Raw genomic sequence first — 19,252 nt, 5'->3', positions numbered from 1 at the left:
CTGTCATGCGTAAAAATGGTAGAAAGTCAGCTTGCGAAAGCGAAAGTGAAGATCATGCACAAGCAAGTAAGAAAATTGTAGTCGGGCAAGGCCAATCATTAAACGCCCAAGGTCAATTCTTCTAGTACAATTATTCGCCCCTTCTGATAATAATAATTCAAAAAGTACGCATTATTTTATTTTTTTATCCCATACATTGAAGAATGACCAAATTTTCCTAAGATGTGATCCAAATTTAGCAAATCTTACCTATTTCCTAAAAATTTTATTATTTCGTAATGTGCTTCTCTCCATATAGGGACTTGCTGTTCATGATATCCCTTATATATGTTAGAATCCAGGCAATACACTTATGTGATCGAAATTCCCTACTATTAATGTTGCAGGTTATTTTGGTACTATTTCATCATACAACATTAAGTATTCAACCTTTTCTGAAGGGCTTACTTATTCATGAGGAATTTTATATGTGGAATGAGATTCAAGAAATAGATCCATGCGGTTCGAAAGCGATCCACTTTAATTTAGAATGATGAATTACTATTACACAGCGAGTTTTGTTGAAAAGTTTTTTAAAAACATCCTTTATACAAGAAATTGTCGAATGGTCCTTTATGCAAGAATGGACCGATCCAAACCATTTGCAATGGTCTTTGTGCTTAGGTCAAAGCATGTCCGTGTATCAAATTTCATCAAAATATCTTAAAATTGTGATCGGAGCTTGAACACATGTATACATGAACAGATACCAGACAGGGTGACGGACAGGTGGGTAGACTTAGCTTAGTATAATAAAAAGTGGGTCTGGCGGTTAATAACGATATTAAAGAAAATGTACTGGGAAATCCATTGAATAAAAAAATGAACAAAAAATGCTTAGCAAATCCAGCAAGCAAGACCTGTGTTCTATACTCGACATTATGTTATTTCAATTTGTTAAATGCATCTTTTTTTCTTCCGTACATTGAGAGTACAAATTAGCTCGATGCGATTGGGAAAGAGAGCTTTGGATAGATGAAGTTTTCTACAAAGAAAAAATACATAAATACATAAAATATGTGATGGGCTTAATTCGAAGCGTAACGCTGCCACATTCTTGCGAGTGGTTAATCCTGGATCCGTTACGATACGATACGAAGCCCGAACCATGATGAAAAGTAGGCGAACCTTTAATGTCGACGCGAAATCTGAATGTCTGTGACGAGCTAATTGGTGCAGGCAGGTAGGCATCAACAAAATTGAAATGCTTGTACTTGTCAACTGTCGTTTGACTTAAAGAGACCTTGTAGATATTATTGATATATCAAAAGGATGAATACAAACCGAAGAGGCCACGTGTCTTCAAATGTTGTCAGCTATGCATAACATTCCTACCGACCTACCCGAAAAAATATATATACCGACATCATAGCGCAAGTATTTTAAAAAAATACGATCTCAATACTTTTTTTCCACCCTTTATATATATTTACACCAACGCCTACGTCGGTAGCAGACTAAGTCGGTAAGAGACTGAATGAAAGTAGGTGATGTTATTCGGCCTTTATTTCAAAAGTTAATTCGCATGATATTCGAAAAGAGAAGTCGAACCGTTGTGCAACAATTTTATTATTTATGTGTATAGAATATATGTACTCATAGATAGCATACTCGTCCTCACCTCACTCACTCGGTATCTTCAGCGATGTTAAAGATCCTTCATGAATACTTTAAATGTCATACTAACGCGAGAAAGATACATACATATTTTTGGTATTTCAAGAAAGGACAGAAACCACACACTTGCATATATATTTCTTTGTTTCAATAAAAGCGCGCACAATTAACTTAGAAGGAGTAAGATGATATTTCCCCTTGCCATAAGATGATGGTATACATTTTCAGTTATGAAATTAATTAAGTGGCCGAGTAGACAAGAGTCTCGACCAGCATCTCAATGGTCGTGGGTTCAAATCACAAGTGCGGTAGAGTTTTTAATAAAGCCGAAAGCCTTAGATGCTAGTGCTTTAAGACTTTAGTCTTAGAATTAATTCTCTGGCTAAAAATTTATAATAATAATAGTAGTAAATAAAAATCAACTTGCTTTGTATAACATGTCAATTAAGCGTCTGTCTGTCAACTTCTTACTTCAGATTGATAAGAACGATGTAGAGAATGAAATTTTTATTTAAACGGGCTTTCTCCGAACGTATTGCAAATATAAAAGTATGTCCTCTTTAGATAATGTCTCTATGGAAACCATTTGTTTATTTAATTTGTTTATTTTTACGGACAACCAAAAGCGTCACAGTATTGTTATATTGCATAGACAAATACAAATTAAAATAACGGAATCATGATCAATGACTTTTTTTTCAATAATTAACTTCTAATTGTAAGGCTTTGAAGTGATTAATAGATAACAGCAAGTTTAAGTTGAAGATTTTGTTTTCCTGTTCCTGTAAATTTGAGACGGAAGACATAAGATTCTAAAATCTGCACCAAGGAACAAATTTTATCAATTTGCAACCTATACATTATACAATACAACAAAAAATATATAAGACAGACGGACGGACAGACACGTTTAGAACGATTTATTCTGAATCGATCGGTATAATAAAAAGTGAGTCTAATTCACGTACTTTTCGGTGTTGGATACATTCATACAAACTTAATATACCCTTGTGCCGCAGGTGATAAACGATATAAGCTTTAACGAGTAATCGTAAGAATATAAAAAGAAAATATTTTGTATAAATCAAGTTTCAAATCATATAATATAAAACAGATTTAATATAATACAAAGTAAAAATAAAATTTGATAAATGGTTTTTGTGCTTTCAAATTTTTCATTAGTACTTCGTCTTCTTCTTCGTTTTGTTTATAAACTAAGGGACATAATCATGTAGCTGCAAGTTACTTTTCCCAGTCGCATTCTGGAGGGTAATCATGTATGCAGGCGCTTATCGTCGTGATTATCGTTTTTTTTTCAGCAGACAATTGATTGTAGGCAAGAGGCTGCCAGCTTTCCAACACTTCCACACAAATTTTCTAATACAATACATTAATAATTGAGAGAGCCGTGAAAAACGAGAGCCAAATTGACGATTTATTTGTTTTCTATAAAGAAACTATACGAATTTACGGTTGTCGATTTGCCGAATAGAAGAAGAAGAAGAAATTGTATATGTTACGAATAACGAGGATGACAATGAAAGGAAAAGAAAACTATGCAGAATTTGACAATTGAAAAAGGTGATAAAGAGATAGATACAGTGTTAAAATTTTTAGATGTTTTATTGCAGAAAATATTAATTAATTGTCACACATGCTTTTTTTACAGATTTTTCATAAACTTGAATGTTAACAATTTTATTGATTAATATATATAAATGATGTTTTCTTCATCATTATATTAAATTTTCTCTTCCATTCCTGCCAAATCCTTTTTTCTTTTGTGCTAATATATGAACGAATAAAAAGTATTTAAGGTATATAAAAAGTCTTACTTTCAGTATTTATTTAATTGTTATGTAAATTTTTGTGTAAATTCCAAGTTTAAATATTATTTATATTTTTAAGATTGTTATGTTTATAAGTTTCGTGCCAGCTGTCCTCTAACTTGCTCATCCAACTGTCTCAATTATGATGACTCCACGCAAACAAACACTAACAACATCATCTTCATAGGGCGCTTGGAATGCTGGGATATTCAAATGATTTTCGCTCACTTTTTACTGGACGCAAATGTTGTGCAGCGCCGCACAAACCTTAACGCCCACAATTGTGGATATTATTTTTGAAGACTTTTCTACAACGCCTTTTAACAGTCCTGTAGTATCACCCGAGGGTAAATTAAGAAATGTGAATCGGTCCCCTTTATTTATATTACGGGAAAAACCTAAGAAAAACTACAGCCGTGAATTTAGAGAAAAGGCAAAATTGGCTCTTTTATATGATCCTACGCCAGAAAGTAAGTGGCTCTTTATAGGCTTTTTTTAACAACCCTAACTTTGTACATTCTTTTTAGGAAAAGCTTCAGATCGAGGTTCTGACGATATCGAGAAAAAGGACACTTACAACGTAAATCAAAATAAGTTGTTTTTAAAATTTGTGAAGAGACAACATTTAAGTTAACGATTCTTCCCAGCTTCTTTGGCATGTAGTAGCTGTTTCGCTAGCGATCTAGAGAAATGTTTAAAAACTGTCCTTGGATTTTCGAAATATTAAATGCCGCAATACTAACCTTTATACACTCCAATGAAGTTTTCCACAATGTTACTTGCGTTGCAATGGAATTCATTCTATTTTTTTTTTTTTAGCTGGTTCGCCGGATTTCGGTGCGGTGTCACGGTGTCATATATAACCAAAGTTCAAGTCACTGAAGCCTAGTAACATAAATGAACTAATTACGTAGCTAAAAATTAGCTTTCAAGGCATTAATCACGTGTGAATAATTTAACTCTTGCTTTCGCTTTCAGCTGTGCTTGTTAAGTTACTGGGCATTGAAAAAAGTCTTTTAAAACGAATATAACATTATTTTTATGTATTCACCTTATCAACTGAAAGCAAAAAGTAACTTTCAGCTACGTAATCACACCCCAGGTTGAGGAGGGCTAAAACAAAGGTCACGCTGAATATCGGTCTCTCTTTCCCTATGTATATATCTACTTAACATTAAACAAAAAAACAACAAAATGGCGTATGTGCATAACATATAGTTCTCAATTTGTAATAACTTTTTAAAAGATAACAAAAAACGTTTGGTATCATAGTATTCGGCTTAAGTTGAAAGTAATATGATCGTTCACTTACAATTTAGATTACATGCGTACAATTTAGTTTAATATGTACCCCAATAATGTACATACAATATTATCATGATAAAAAAAATTGTGGAATCAAAACAATACAAACTTATTTTGTTAAAAAGTGTTATTCTCGCTTCTCTTATAGCAGATTTAAAAAATTTATATCAAATAAATCTGGTAACTAGGTACCTGCACAAAATAAAGAGTTACATTTGAGGATTGCCTACAATTTGTTCATTGTAATTGATTACATTTATGATATAAGTACCATTTTCTTTGCATTACTTTTACAACAAACAAATGAGAACGGTTTATTGCTTTAGATGTGTTTGAGATATTAATATGTACAGATTATTTTAATTGATGAAAATTTTTACTGATAAAATATTTGAAATGAAGGCAATCCCTACCGTTTAATTGATTAGAATATTATCGATCTGGCATCACTGATTGTCATGCATATGTAGATTTGTGAAGTAAAAGTTAAATAGCAATTAAAGTTTGTTAAAATACTAATTGTTAGAAAATCGATAAAATAAACATTAAAGTAAACGAGTAACTTTACAAGCTGCATACATACATACAGCATTAATAATAAACCAAACGAAGCAGTAACTTAAAAGTATAAGCTTGAAAAATTACGTGGCGAAAGTTAAGTAAAGAATTTTGTGGGAAAAAAAGTGCAGTGCTGTGAGACCGTAGCAGCGGGCTGAACAGCATTTTGGCAAAGATATCTAAACTGAAAGAAAGAGAAACAGTAACCAAAAGGAAGGAAGCAAGCAGAAGAGAGAAAAACGTGAAAATTTTACAGCGAAATAAAACCGAAAAGCAAAGAATACAACACTATACACAGATTCAAACACTTAGATCCAGGTACACATACGGACACATACATATAAACGTACGAGCACGCAAAGCTAGACAGAGAAAGGAAAACCAGACAGTCACACACACAAGAGATAAATTAGTCCGTCTTAAACAGGCGAGCAGAGCGAGCAAGAAAAACAAAGAAGACGAAAATCAAGAAATTTGCATGGACAGAAAACAAGCAGGCAAGCGAGAGCTTTGAATAAACAAATAAATCGAGCATACAGCGTGAAATTCCGCATAAGGATAACACAAAAAAGAAAAAAACTAATTCTCAGATTCATTTTGCCAAGAAGACGGAAGCATTATAAAAGCTACGATTTTTTAGGAAAAAAAAAAGAAGAAATTGTTTCGAGTGAAACTAGTGAAAATTTTCTATTAATTTTGGCAAAAATCAGTAACGAAATTTATTAAGCGAAAAAACTTAAGAAAAAGGTATTGGTGTGTGCAGTAGATTGCTAAAGAACTAAACAGAGATAATGAACAACAATAATAAACGCAAAAATCGCCCCACTGGCGGCGGTGGCGGTGGCAGTGGTTCTGGTGGTGGTATGTCAAGGTAAGTCAAGTTATTCGCATATTGTAATTAAATTTATTAAATATATATTTTATTAAAAATCTTCAATTAAAGGATAAAAGTTTCTTTTGGTAATACTTTTAAAATTATGTAACTCACATTCAATGGCACGTTTTCGAAGAAATTCTATTAGTTGTTCGCTCAGCCATGTGTTTGTCGTTTGGAAATCTTGTGTCTTTCTATTCTTGCATCTAATGTGTTTTTTTGTTTCGACTTCTTTTGCTTTATTAATATAGATTATTTTAAGGGTGGTTTTGTTATTGAAACGCTAACTAAATAGATGAAGAAATGAAATTTCGTTCTTGTCGAGAAGGAAATTATTTTGAAATTTGATTAAAAGACAGTACAAACAAATGAAAAGTTACGCTTTAGTAGAAAAATAATTTTTTTCCCCTCTACATTTTTAGGGAATTAATATTGAACAAATGTTTGGACTTTTGAGAAAAATGTATACATACATGTAACTTGAGCAAGGCAGCCGCATAAATATCAATAAAGTCCCTTGACTAAATATTTATACGATAAACTTGATACACAATAATTGAATTGAATAATAGTTGGAAAATTAATTGGTGAATTTCTTAAAACTCTCACATATTGAGTGAATTTCCTGAAATTTTCGTAACGTGTTGAATTTGCTTGTAAACCGATCTATAGATTTATTGTTTCTTAACCAATTTTAATGCGGCTTTGAGAATTTACATCTGAGTTTAGCTGATAAGCGTTTGGGACATAGAGGTAGGTATATGGTTAAGTTTGATAGTTGCAGCCAGCTTTAATTTAAGCTGCTAGTACCCCTCTGACAAATAAATAAATTGTAATAGCAATAAATAAGAACACAATAGAGAAATAGTTGTCAATTTTTGTTATATCGCATCAAGGGGATTTGAAATTTTTTTACGTATTGACTTGATCATAATGTGTAGCTTGCTGGAAGGAAGTCGCATTAAAACTTGCTCTTTTGAGAAACTTTACATGGCTGGCCTAAATTAGCAAAAAATAAAAAAGATTATTCAATGTTCACTAGAAATTATTGTATTCGTCTTTGAAGGAATCTTCGATGTTTATCATCTCTCACGAAAAAGATTATTAAGTAAATTGTGCTTCTTCTTGTGAGTGTATGTGTTAATCCACTTGGATGAATTTTACACAGCGGCTAAGGACAAAATTCGAAGCAAATTTCAGATCATGATCCATTAAACGCTGCCTCTTTTTTCGGCTTCAATTAGACTTAAAAAGTATTTGTTAGGCGCTTAATTTTTCTATTTTAGGAAAGTGTTAGTACGTCATTACGGACATGGCCTATTTAACGCCAAATCTTGCTATGTACACCTCAGAGATTATCTGGTGTACATTTTTGAATTCTGATAGATAGAAGATGGGACATCCTTTTATGAAAGGTCTAAACTCAAAAGTGCGATTTTTATGACGGGTTCAAGGCTCGCAAGACCGTAGGATGGTCGCAAAATCATCCTTTTCTTTAATGGATTGTTACGCATAATTTTTATGTATATTTTATATACCTTGAGTGAACATTTCCAAGTTCACTTCAAGTGCCATTACAGTATGTTTATGTAAGTTCGATTCTGGAGACATTTGACCTATAAATAGATAGACAATGTTCGTACACTGGTATAAGGGTAGATAAGGACTTTACTCAAAGCTGTATGTGAAATTTGTTCTTTTGCCCATTTTCCAATTCACAAAAGGGATTCTGGATTCTTCTGGGCTAAATTGATAAAAAAAATGCATAATTAAATTAATATCTTTTCCACCTACCATGTTTTTACTTGCCGTATTCACTTTATAAGAACTATCTGCGATCATCGGGGACGTTAATATATATTTGATAAAACAACTAAGGGAAGGCCTTCTCTTTCTAAACTTTTCTAAATGGCTCTTAGTTAAATGCATGAGGAATCGAGACCGAAGTAAATTTCCTAAGCTTTCTTTCGAAAACAAAAAACCAATAATAAAAATATCGTATTTTAGTCTACATTATTAAAACTTAATTTAGCGATATTTTATTTTTTGACAAATGCAAAAAAAAAAAAAAAAAAAAAGAAAAGTAAAGCGTTAAATGGTTGGAACTAACCAATCTCATGCATTATTGTAATTGATGATTGTAATCGCTATGTATATCGATGTATGTATATATAAACATATATAAATACATATTTATATATGCATTGCGGGATGTTTATTCTCGCTTGCATTCAGGTCAATTTTATGCTTAATTCAATTAGATTTTTGTGTCTGTAAATTTGCACAACCAATATTGTGTTTTATTTACTTTTTTTTATTTGTTGTTTTATCAATTTTTAATTCTTCTTAGGCGAAAGATTCATACATAATTTATGCTTAGTATATAGACTTGCTACTATTGTATAGTATCGTCCTGTTTTATAAGCTTTCGAGCCTCTTTTTCGTTTCTCTTTCTCCTACCCTCGTTGTGTTGTTATTTGATTGCTCCGCACTTTCCCGTTTGTATGTGAACAACCTTAAAGAGAAACCGAATTTGGGTCAAATTCATGTTTAATTGATTTTCTTTTGTATCGCAACCTTTAAAACAATAAAATTCCGACAACAAACACAGTAACGAGGACAACATAAATAAAAAGTAAATGTGTTAAATATGAAATATGCAAATGTGTTTAAAAAAATGCTTAAAAAATGTATGCTTATACGCATATGTTTAAACCCTTTTTTTTGCTTTTTTTTTTTTTTTTGTTTCTTTGCATTTTATAGACATCGTCGTCGGAGAGCATATTAAATTTGTCATTCCATTAGCAAAACATAGAGTTAACATTGCCACAGTAGTGTGTGTTTATGTTTGTCTAACAGTAATGTGAGGAGCATGAGTAGATGGCAGAATTCAAAATTATTTCGAAAAGCGTATGTTGAAAAGCATCTTAATAAGATCTTTTCGGAATAACTGAACCGTACCTAATCCAATTGCGAACTAATAATAATCAATCATCTCATTTTGGTTTCATTTGGTTGGATGAAAAGCAGCAATTCATTCTTCGAAGCATGCATGATGTACAATGCAGGATACACTTGAAATGTCTAAAGAGCAAAAAAAAGTCTCGTAACATTCTCAAAGTTTCCCGTCCACCCATAATGGACCCACCAAGTCGGTCGTGTCAGCTCTTTGCCGTAAAGCTACTTTGGTCTGTTGAAATAAGTTTCGAAACGATTATGACCATATAGGCGATGGGTATACAAATATTCGGTCTAAGCCGCACATATTTTTGTTATTTTCATTTAAGCTTGCTGCTGATTTGATGTACACAATGTTTAATACGATTGCAATGTTTGCTTGTGGTTGTTCTTTAAACTACAATTGTACTATTCTTTTTTCGTTCTGTGGTGAGCTGCAGAACAATTGAATCATTATTTTTTTTTTATTTACGCAAAATAAGTTTTCAAAATTTTTCCATTTAACTAACTAGGTATAGACAGGAAAAAAGAAAATTGAGATTTCGATGAGAAGTTGCTTTATTTGGAAGCCTGTATATAGCTTTTCGTTTATTTTTAATAATTTTTAAAATTCTTTATAATTTTTCCTTTCCAGATATTCAAACGATAACAGACCATCTAATAAGACGCAGCGTCCTTCGGCTCAGGGCGTTTACAATAATGCGTATTTTATGCATGCCGCTACCGCTTTAGTTGGTAATGTAGTTCAAATGCGTTTAAGGTCTGGTAACATATATGAAGGTGTCTTTCGTACGTTTTCGCAAGGTTTCGATGTAGCTCTTGAGTTACCGTCATGCATTAAATCAAGTAAAAACGCTCCAGAGGAGATTAAATCTGTTCCAAATTTTATGATATTTCCCTCTGATACTGTCGTTAGCATTTCGGCCAAAGATTTTGATTCACAATATGCCACAGTAGGATCTTTCCAAACCGATGCCGCGATTTCTGAAAAGTGTAACGGTATGTCTAGTGAAAAAGAACCAAAAAAAAAAAAAAAAAAACAACAAATCCACTTGAAATAATACATAATAACAATTTTCATCATTTATTTAAGGCTCTCGCTTTGATGAGAAAGAATTGGAACCTTGGGATCCTGCAGGCATGAATGGAGACGTTGACATAGAATTGGAAGACGCGGCCAATGGCTGGGACGCGAATGAAATGTTTCGAAAAAACGAAAATCAATTCGGTGTACAATCGACTTTCGACGATTCATTGTCGTCGTATACTGTGCCGCTAGATAAAGTTGATTCGGAGGAATTTAAGGAACGTGAAGCCCGAGCTGAGAAGTTAGCTGCCGAAATTGAAAATAATCCAGCCTATCGTGATCGTTTAGATTTGGAAAATGGCGACGAAGAAGCCATGTTCGCTGCTGTTGCTAGACCCTCACTTGACACAGAACGTGATCGGGAAAAAGTTCACGAGCGTGAACGCGAGATTGAAAGGGAAAAGGAACGAGATTTGGAACGCGACCGTGAGCGCGAGCGCGATCATAGGGATGAGCGTGAGCGAGAACGTAAACCGCGCTCTGAAGGTCCCGTCATGCCGGAACGTTATATAAGCAAACCGTCGCGGAATATTTCCGGTCCGCCGCCTACTACTGCCATGTCCGGCCAATCTATTGGGTCGGGACCTTCGCCACGGGGCGCTCATAACAGCCACGAACGTGACTTGATAAGCGACCGTGGCGAACGTATGATGAGCAATGCTAACGCTTCAGCATCAACATCGTCTACGTTGGGCCAGTCGAACTCCACGCAAACACCCGCTGGTGGTATGATGGGTGGAATGAAGAGCTCGACGGTCCCAGCCTCAAATCAAATAAATAATAATATGATACAACAAGACGGTGCTGGTGGTGGTGGCGGAGTCAATAAGTACGTCGGTGGTTCGATGATGAAACGCAAATCCAATCCACAAGGGCAAAAATTGGTGCGTAACACTCCGCCCCCGAACAGTGGAAACGGACCAAATCAAATGGCTACATCAAGCGGCGGCGGCAACGGCGGTATGCCTCAAAACGGTTCGGGAGTGGGTAACAGTAAAAGTACCATTTATCAATCGGTATCCATGCAGACTCAGCAGCAAAATACTTACCAGAGTTTTACGGCGGTAATGCACGGTGGTGGTGGTAGTGGACAATATCGAGGCTCTTCAAAATTGAATGGCGATAGTGCGTCCAGTGGAAGTGGTAGCGGCGGTAAACCTTTACCTCAAAGACCAATGCGTCAATATTCGGGATCATCTACGAACTCCAATCTAAGTTATGGTAATGACGTTCAAAATCAAACAAGGCATTCAAATCATGGACCTTTGCATGGTGGCCCCGGTCAGCAATCGAGTAATAGTAATTCGCCACCGCTGCAGACAGGAGGCAGCACTCAACCTCCACCACCGCAACCGCAACGCCAAATGCGTTCACGAGACAGTCAGTTGCAAGAATTGCGACAATTCGGTCAAGATTTCCAGTTGTCAAACGCTACATCAACTCCCGGAGCAGTGATCCAAACTCAACAGCCACAAGCAATAAGTTCGCAGCAGCAAACCACTCAGCATATGAATGTTGGTAAAGGTCATCATCAACCGCAGCCTCCAGTCTCACCACCGCAGCAACAGCAACAACAGCAACAACATATGTCACAACATGTGACTACTCACATAGTAACGACGCAGCAACACAGTGTTTCTATGCAACATGTACCGCAACAGCATCAATCGGCAGTACAGCAACATCACGTTAACCCTCAGCAGCAGCAGCAGCAGCAACAACAGCAGCAACAACAACAACAACAGCAGCAGCAGCAGCATTATGTGCCAGCTCATTTGCAACAACAACATGGGCAACAATCATCGTCGTCTCACATGCAGCCGCAACAAACATCACAACAACAGCAGCAAACCCAGAAATCATTACATGTGACGCACCAGGTCGGACCGCAAAATAACATTACGATGCAACAACATAATTTAACGCAACATCAACATCCCCCTCAGCAGTCACAGCAACCGCAACTTATGCAACAAGAGCAGTCTCCGCAAATCCATCAGCAGCAAAATGTGCAACATCAACATGCAGCATCTCAAGTTTCACCGCAACAGCAAACACAAACATTGCACCAAAATGTTGTGGCGACGGCGGGCAACGGTCAAAACCAGCATCAGCACCAACAACAACAGCAAAGTTCTCCCTCAATATCAGACAACTGTACAACGCCTAATCAACAGCAACAACAGCAAACATCCCTTAGCAAAGCAGACAATATGTCAGCAGCCACATCTTCAATCCTTGATAAGCATGCATCGCCAACGGGCAGTAATCCTGCATCAACAAACACGACCAGCACGAATACAAGTAATAATAACACAACTGCTGCGCCGGTTAAAAAAACACATGTACTGAATCCCTCAGCCAAGCCGTTTACGCCTCGTAGTCCCAGCACTCCAAATCCGTCAAGACCTCATACCCCACAAACACCGGTGCCTCTGGCAACGCTTTACACACCAGCGGGTGCGCCTATAGCGGCCGCAGTACCCGGACAACAAACGCCAGTCTACATGATGCAAAGTCAACAGTCAGCTGCGGCATTCCATGCGCCCACTCATCCTCAAGCTGGTCAGCAACAGCGTATGCGGCGCAGCAATTATGGACCCTTGACACCCTCACAAATGCATGCTTCAGCTGCTACGGGCCAACCGCTGCTGGCTACCGCCCCATTGCCTACACAGTTCATACCGTATCCTCAAACCCCTCATGCGCCACATTTTCAATCACAACCGTACGCGCCAACAATGGTAAGCAAAAATTATTAATGAAATTATGAAAATTTTCCAATGATATTTTCTAAACCTACTTTTTTTTTAAGTTTTTTAAGAGTCGTTCAGTTGCTTATTTATATAAAATTTTTAATTTTAAAAGCTATTGATTGAAATTAAGGATCACGTGTCGACATATTTACAAAATTTCAGTGTATTCAGTAAAGTTAATTATTAAGAATGTGTTATTAATTTTTATAAAGCCTCCTCACAGAATCCTGCCATGCAATAACGTACCGAAACGACCATCTCGGTCAATTCGGTTTGAACCGACAAGGCATGTTGTTGTTTTCCCCGATATGTCAGAAAGATAAGATTTTCAATTCTCTTCTTTCGGTCGGTGAACTAAAAATACCGATTTTATGGTCCTCATCTTAATAAATATATCTGCCATCGCAAACTATTCGCCGTGTTTATCGTAATAGTCTGTCCATTAGTTACATAAGCAGAATCTATGTTGTGTTAAGCTCTAATTTTCTGCAACAATTACTACTGAAATGCGTAAGTGAACGTAGTATTGTAAAATAAAACACAATAAGAGGCTGACAGAGGCTTCGATGCTTGTCAGATATTTTTTCAGTGAAACTTTTTTTCCTTGATTACAAAATCGTTTTGTGGCAGTTAAAATGTCAAAAGCGTAGTACAACATATATAGCATATATATGTGTTGATTGAGTTTTTGTTTATTAAAAAAAAATTTATTTATTTATTTATTTATTTATTTTTTTTTTTGTTTAAAACTACGCATTTTAGGTACGTATGTACGAGCCGCAACCATTGCAATTTTTGACACAAACGCCACCTTCAACTACTCCTTCACCGGGCCAACCGCATCAAACGTTTCACCCACAACCACAACCTTCCCCTGCTGGCGGGGGACCACAGCCTACATTTGGACCACAGACTCAGCCGCAGTACCATGTCATGTGTCCCCTGACGTTACATCCCACACAATTAATGCCTACACCATATTATCCGACCGCGGCACCGCAACATCCACAACAAGGTCAGCAATTTCAGATCTTGATGCCACAACATCCAGCACAATAGAGTACGGATGATAAATTACACGCCACCACATAAACGATTCACAATATAATTGATTTAATATAAATAAATAAAATGAGAAATGGGGAAGGGGAAAAATTAATCCCTATTCCTGCCAAAGAAGAAAAGAAGAAGATGAAAAAAAAGCGATGTAAAAACACAAGCATAAATTTCGGGATTACTTTGTGAACGTTTTCAATCCTGCATTATTCATTCTGACTATCGTGCGAAGGGGAACAATGAAGGGAGATAGAGAAGGAGAACAATAAAGGAAACAAAAAAAAAAAAAAAAAACAAAGAAGAAAAACAAACATCAAATGCATTAATGAAAAATACAAACTTAGAAAATGCGCTGTTAACTGTTGAAAGCAAGTAAATGCTCTTTTAAAAAAGCAAAAAAAAAAAAAAAAAACAAAAAAAAAAAAACCACAAAAATTTATGATTCCACTTTAAAAATCGTTCGATCATTTTGTTAGTTTAGCCGCCGTCCGCTATATGTCGTGTTATATTTCTTTCATAATTCATTTTATTATTTTTTCTCGTGTTTTATTATTACTTTCATACAATTTTCATATTTCGTCCTTTCTGTCTAAATTAATATCTTACAAAAAGAAAAAAGGAGAAAGAAAAAAAAAAAAAAAAAAAAAGGTGGAAAGCCTGTTGATGTTGATTGAAAAGGAATTTGAAGTTTTTCGAAAATTGAAATTTTTTTTTTTTTTAAATGCTGTTATGTTTATGTCTCAAGGCAAATGTACGTTTTTCAACTGATTTCAATTTCAAGTTAAATGAAAGAAAAGCAAACATAATAAAATCATTGTCACATATGAATCATAAAAAAAAAAAACAAAACAAAAAAAAAAAAAAGAAATAAATAAGAAGAAAAAAAAACAACAACAACATATTTTAATATTTCTCTATAATTCATAAGCAGAGCAGGTTATATATATATATATATATATATAAGTTTGCTACAATTTCTCCTTTCTTTACTACTTATTCCTTTTGGAAGGCGGGAGTAAAATTTTCAACATTAATCCATATTTTGCCTTTCGTTTGTTGCCGTTACCTGATTCCATTGATTCGAATTCGTATTTCTGTTACAAATGTTTAAATAGGAAAAGTAAGAGAGAGAGAGAAGAAAGTAAATGAGGAAATTGTGTGGTGTATTTTTTTTTATTTCCAACAATTTTTCAAAAGAAAAAAACCCAAAACAAAAAAATTTCAAAAAAGAGCAAATTAGAAAAAATTAAAGAAAGCCTAAAATAAAAAGTAACAACGAGAAGAGTAAAAATCAAAAACAATTGCGTGCATAATAACCAAGATTAATGAGATATAATATTAAATAATAATAATAATAATAACAATAAAAAAAAAAAGAAAAAGCGAGAAACAAAATACAGCAAAAAAAAAAAACGTGTGGATGAGTTTTATTCACGTATTAGTGATTTTCGCATACGTTGCACTCGTTGCTTTGGCGAAATGAAGCCTCCGCCACCAAAAGAGCGGGCCCTTGCATTTCCATGTATTCCTCCAAGTAAATGTTACGTCATGTATTTATTCGGGTTTGTTAAAATTGTAAAAAAAATCGACTCAAAGTGCGAGCGGATGCAATTACCTCCTATCATCTCTTTCTAAGGCACAGAGCTTTATATTCCCATCCTCAGCTCTCGTAAAAAGCAGAAAATACTTTCAATATCATCTTTATCATTTTCCGAGATGCAATTTTCATTATATGCGAACAATATATTCTTCGTTAATTCCGCTTTATGTTGGGCCATAAATAAATTGTTAGTGTTATCTAATGTCTTGCTTTGCTACCTTGACGCGCTTTATTATTCTAGAAAATGCATTTTCAGTTATCTGTTTTTCGTAATTTATTACCTTAGTTGGGAATTCGCTTTAACGTCACCGCTTTTATTATAGTCATCTAGATTTTACAGCTTCATAAGCAAAATCTCATATGAAAATTCTAGAAAAATTTAATCCAATCATCAAATATCATCTTCGTCTTGCTAATGCATTTAGAGCATTCATGTATTGTGTTTATGAGTATCTCGGTGTGTGTGTGTGTATGTGTGTTAGGGTTGGGAAAATTTAATAATAATTGCTGCATAAGTTATTGTGGTTTCAATGAAGAGACTGATAGATAGATAGATAGATGTTCGCCTACATATGTATATGTACAAGTATAGTGAACGCACATCGATAATTTATAAATGATTCTCTTTCAAGTTTCATTAGATATTTTCAAGCCGACGGGTGTCCTTTACTCCTTTTGTACGCATATTAATGAAATCAAATGCAATTAACTAATAATGGTTGAGTAGAAGCTCCACTTGATAGTTTGAGCAATGGCAACAAAAGAATGTTCTTTTGTTTTTTTTTTTTACATTGCGAAAGGCACAAGAGCAAGGGAAATTATTAGGAAAATCAAAAGTGCATTGTGTAGAGATTTCCAAATTGAAGCATATACGCTCTTCTTGTCTAACTCAATCGTGAACTGTACTATACTGTATTTGTTCCAGTTGCTTGTCATGCCCATATGATATGGGATTGTAACTACGCCTATTACTGGGATGCGAAATTGCAAATGCTCTGCTAGGAATCGGTTTTGAAAATGAATTAATTCTGCCTGAAACAAGAAAAAAGTTGGAACTAATATAATAAACAAATAATTGTTGTTAGTCATTGTAGCCTGATTGACATGTCCGTCCAATAAATTATTGGAATTTTCAAATTTTGCGAAATTGCAAATGCTCCGCTAGGAGCGAATTTTGAAAACGAATAGATTCTGGCCGAGATGGGCAAAAAGCTGAGATCTTCTATTGATCTGATATGTCGCCAACAAATACTTGTTATAATTATTAAAAGAGATGACGGAAAAAATATTAATAACTAGTAACTAGACTATGAGTTGAAAGCTTCTCCGCTTAGAACTCTTGCTTACGCATATAAGAGATATCCGCTCGAAGTCGATCGATCGCTTTTGAAAGCAGCGCAAAAAAAAATGATTATAATTTAATCGGTCAGTTGGATTTCTATGAAAGGCGCCGTGTTTTCATTCCTGTTTAGATTCGAATTTTTTTTCAAAAACATGAACACAATATTAGTACAATTTTAAATAAAACATTAATCACAGTATACTCGTACATATACATACCGTTAGGACTATAAAATATAATCAAGTAATTGCTGCTGCTATTCTGGAAAAGAAGAAACGCCTCCAAAATATAAATGAAATAATGAATTATTTTTGATCCGATAAAAATTGTAAAAAGTAAAATTAACCTTTTCATATGATGTTCCCGTGAATCCTTTTTATAACTTATTTATGTGTGCGTATATGATGGCTGTTGAATATTTCTCTACCCAAACTCGTCAAAATGGCTGTGATATGTCGTTTTTTAAATTTCATATATTTATATATTTATTTATTTATTTTTTTTTTTTTTCTTTTTTTAATGCATATAATGAAAATTATTTTGCAAGCACAAGTCACAAACCTTTTTAACGAAGTGGTATAGAAGATGATGAAAAAGACGAAGAAGAAACAGAGATGGGAAAGAAGAAGAAGTAGAATAATCTCAAATGCCAATCATTAAAGTTATTGATGAATTTCTGTGCATCGTACACACACACGCACACACACACACATACACACACTCATAGGCACGTATGTAAGAACGCACGGACACTTTCTCTATAGAATTTCAATATCAAGACACATACGCGTGAACACGCATTCTTTTTTTTTTTTTTTGTAGAGACACATAAACACTTGTATACGTTGTTGAGATGCGTTTCAAGTAATTCCTATATAACTCATCAAAATGGCTGTGATATGAATTGAGTAATTCCAAAGCGACATTTCACAACATCTTGAAGAGTTACGCAAGAATTTTTTAATAATCACAAAGCCAAGACTTTGTCTTCTTCATAAAAGTTCAAGTATTTATCAAAGTTTTTTTTTTTTTTTTTTTTGGTTAAATAAATTTTCTCATTTGCATGAAAATGAATTGATTTAAAGATAAAGAAAGGGATTTTTTTTTTATATATATATATTAAAAAAAAAAAAAATGTACTTGAACGCGCACACTTTTGCATGTATGTACATGTGTTTCATAAATATATTAACCGTTGTAAAGTGTAGGACCGATTAGGGTTAGAGTATGTTATTGCGTATGTATAAGTAATAAAATGTTGACTTTTTACCAGCCGCACACAATCAACACAGCCGAAAAAGCCAGCCAGGCAGTTTATCGGGCAGCCAGCCAGTCAGGCAACCGTCCGTATACAGCATTTACAAACGTACACTAACAACTTGTTTGAATCTCACCGGAAGTAATACAACAAACACAATCACATCATCATCTCTTTCGCCATCGTCACTAATACACTGATATCAACAGCACTACCACTGTTGGCATTAATAATAATAACAACAACAACAACAACAACAACAAGAGCGGCAGCAACAATATCATCATTATTATCATCACGGAGGCAGCATTGTATTGTATTGTAGTTACACACCGTTCTTTTTCTTTTTTATACTTTTCACATACACAATTACATGCACCTGCATTTGCTGTTACTACTATCGTTTAAGTAGCATACTTTTAGGACGAATAATTGCATTTTAAAGAGTTTCTCTAGCATATTAATGCGAAAAATCACTTTTGCTTGAAATAAATTCCTTACTAGATTTTATTTTTCTTCTATTATTTATTTATTTATTTTTTATATTTTCTCATGTTATTATTTTAAAAGCAACATTTTATATACAAATTTCACGTACAAGGGTACACAATTGTTGGTTAAACGGTATTTTTGCAATGCTCATCAAAGCTGGCTGTGATACTTAATGAATGCAAAAATATCATACAACAGCCCCTTTTGATGACATTGAAAGTGCCTTCGTATCATGGAATAGATTTCTCTATAATGTACACACACACACATGCATAGGCGCGCACACACGCATACACATGCAAGAAACTCATGCATTAACACATAAAATGAATTAGGAGGAAAGAAGCAGAAGCAGATGTATCTAAAGAAAAAAGAAAAAAAAAATTTAAAAAAAAAAAACCGCATCAGTATTTATAATACATAAAAACAAGTAAGTAGTACATAAACGTATAAAAATGTATGAGTATAGAAATGTTCCGAG

At 34.4% G+C, this 19,252-nt stretch overlaps 2 protein-coding genes across 2 annotated transcripts; both read left to right on the top strand.

Moving 5' to 3' along the window:
• Positions 1-3,597: 3,597 nt before the first annotated feature.
• Positions 3,598-4,218, top strand: LOC119639666. Its single transcript, XM_038037229.1, has 2 exons — positions 3,598-3,955; positions 4,013-4,218. The coding sequence occupies exons 1-2, from the start codon at positions 3,730-3,732 to the stop codon at positions 4,117-4,119; spliced, it is 333 nt and encodes a 110-aa protein (XP_037893157.1). The 5' UTR covers positions 3,598-3,729; the 3' UTR covers positions 4,120-4,218.
• A 1,042-nt stretch (positions 4,219-5,260) lies between these two features.
• On the top strand, positions 5,261-14,893 carry LOC119639168 (ataxin-2 homolog). Its single transcript, XM_038036426.1, has 4 exons — positions 5,261-6,219; positions 9,815-10,179; positions 10,274-13,011; positions 13,786-14,893. The coding sequence occupies exons 1-4, from the start codon at positions 6,140-6,142 to the stop codon at positions 14,080-14,082; spliced, it is 3,480 nt and encodes a 1,159-aa protein (XP_037892354.1). The 5' UTR covers positions 5,261-6,139; the 3' UTR covers positions 14,083-14,893.
• Positions 14,894-19,252: the final 4,359 nt, after the last annotated feature.

This window comes from Glossina fuscipes, unplaced genomic scaffold (assembly GCF_014805625.2).
Source record: "Glossina fuscipes isolate IAEA_lab_2018 unplaced genomic scaffold, Yale_Gfus_2 112, whole genome shotgun sequence".
NCBI lineage: Eukaryota > Metazoa > Arthropoda > Insecta > Diptera > Glossinidae > Glossina > Glossina fuscipes.
The sequence above is the reverse complement of the archived record's forward strand: the minus strand, read 5'-3'. Positions and strand labels throughout refer to the sequence as shown.

Excerpts from the sequence above, each read along its gene's own strand:
- LOC119639168 (XM_038036426.1), top strand. The coding sequence starts at position 6,140 with ATGAACAACAATAATAAACGCAAAAATCGCCCCACTGGCGGCGGTGGC. Across the intron at positions 10,180-10,273 it reads GATTTCTGAAAAGTGTAACG|GCTCTCGCTTTGATGAGAAA; the intron begins GTATGTCTAGTG and ends CATTTATTTAAG. Across the intron at positions 13,012-13,785 it reads AACCGTACGCGCCAACAATG|GTACGTATGTACGAGCCGCA; the intron begins GTAAGCAAAAAT and ends TACGCATTTTAG.
- LOC119639666 (XM_038037229.1), top strand. The coding sequence starts at position 3,730 with ATGTTGTGCAGCGCCGCACAAACCTTAACGCCCACAATTGTGGATATT. Across the intron at positions 3,956-4,012 it reads ATATGATCCTACGCCAGAAA|GAAAAGCTTCAGATCGAGGT; the intron begins GTAAGTGGCTCT and ends CATTCTTTTTAG.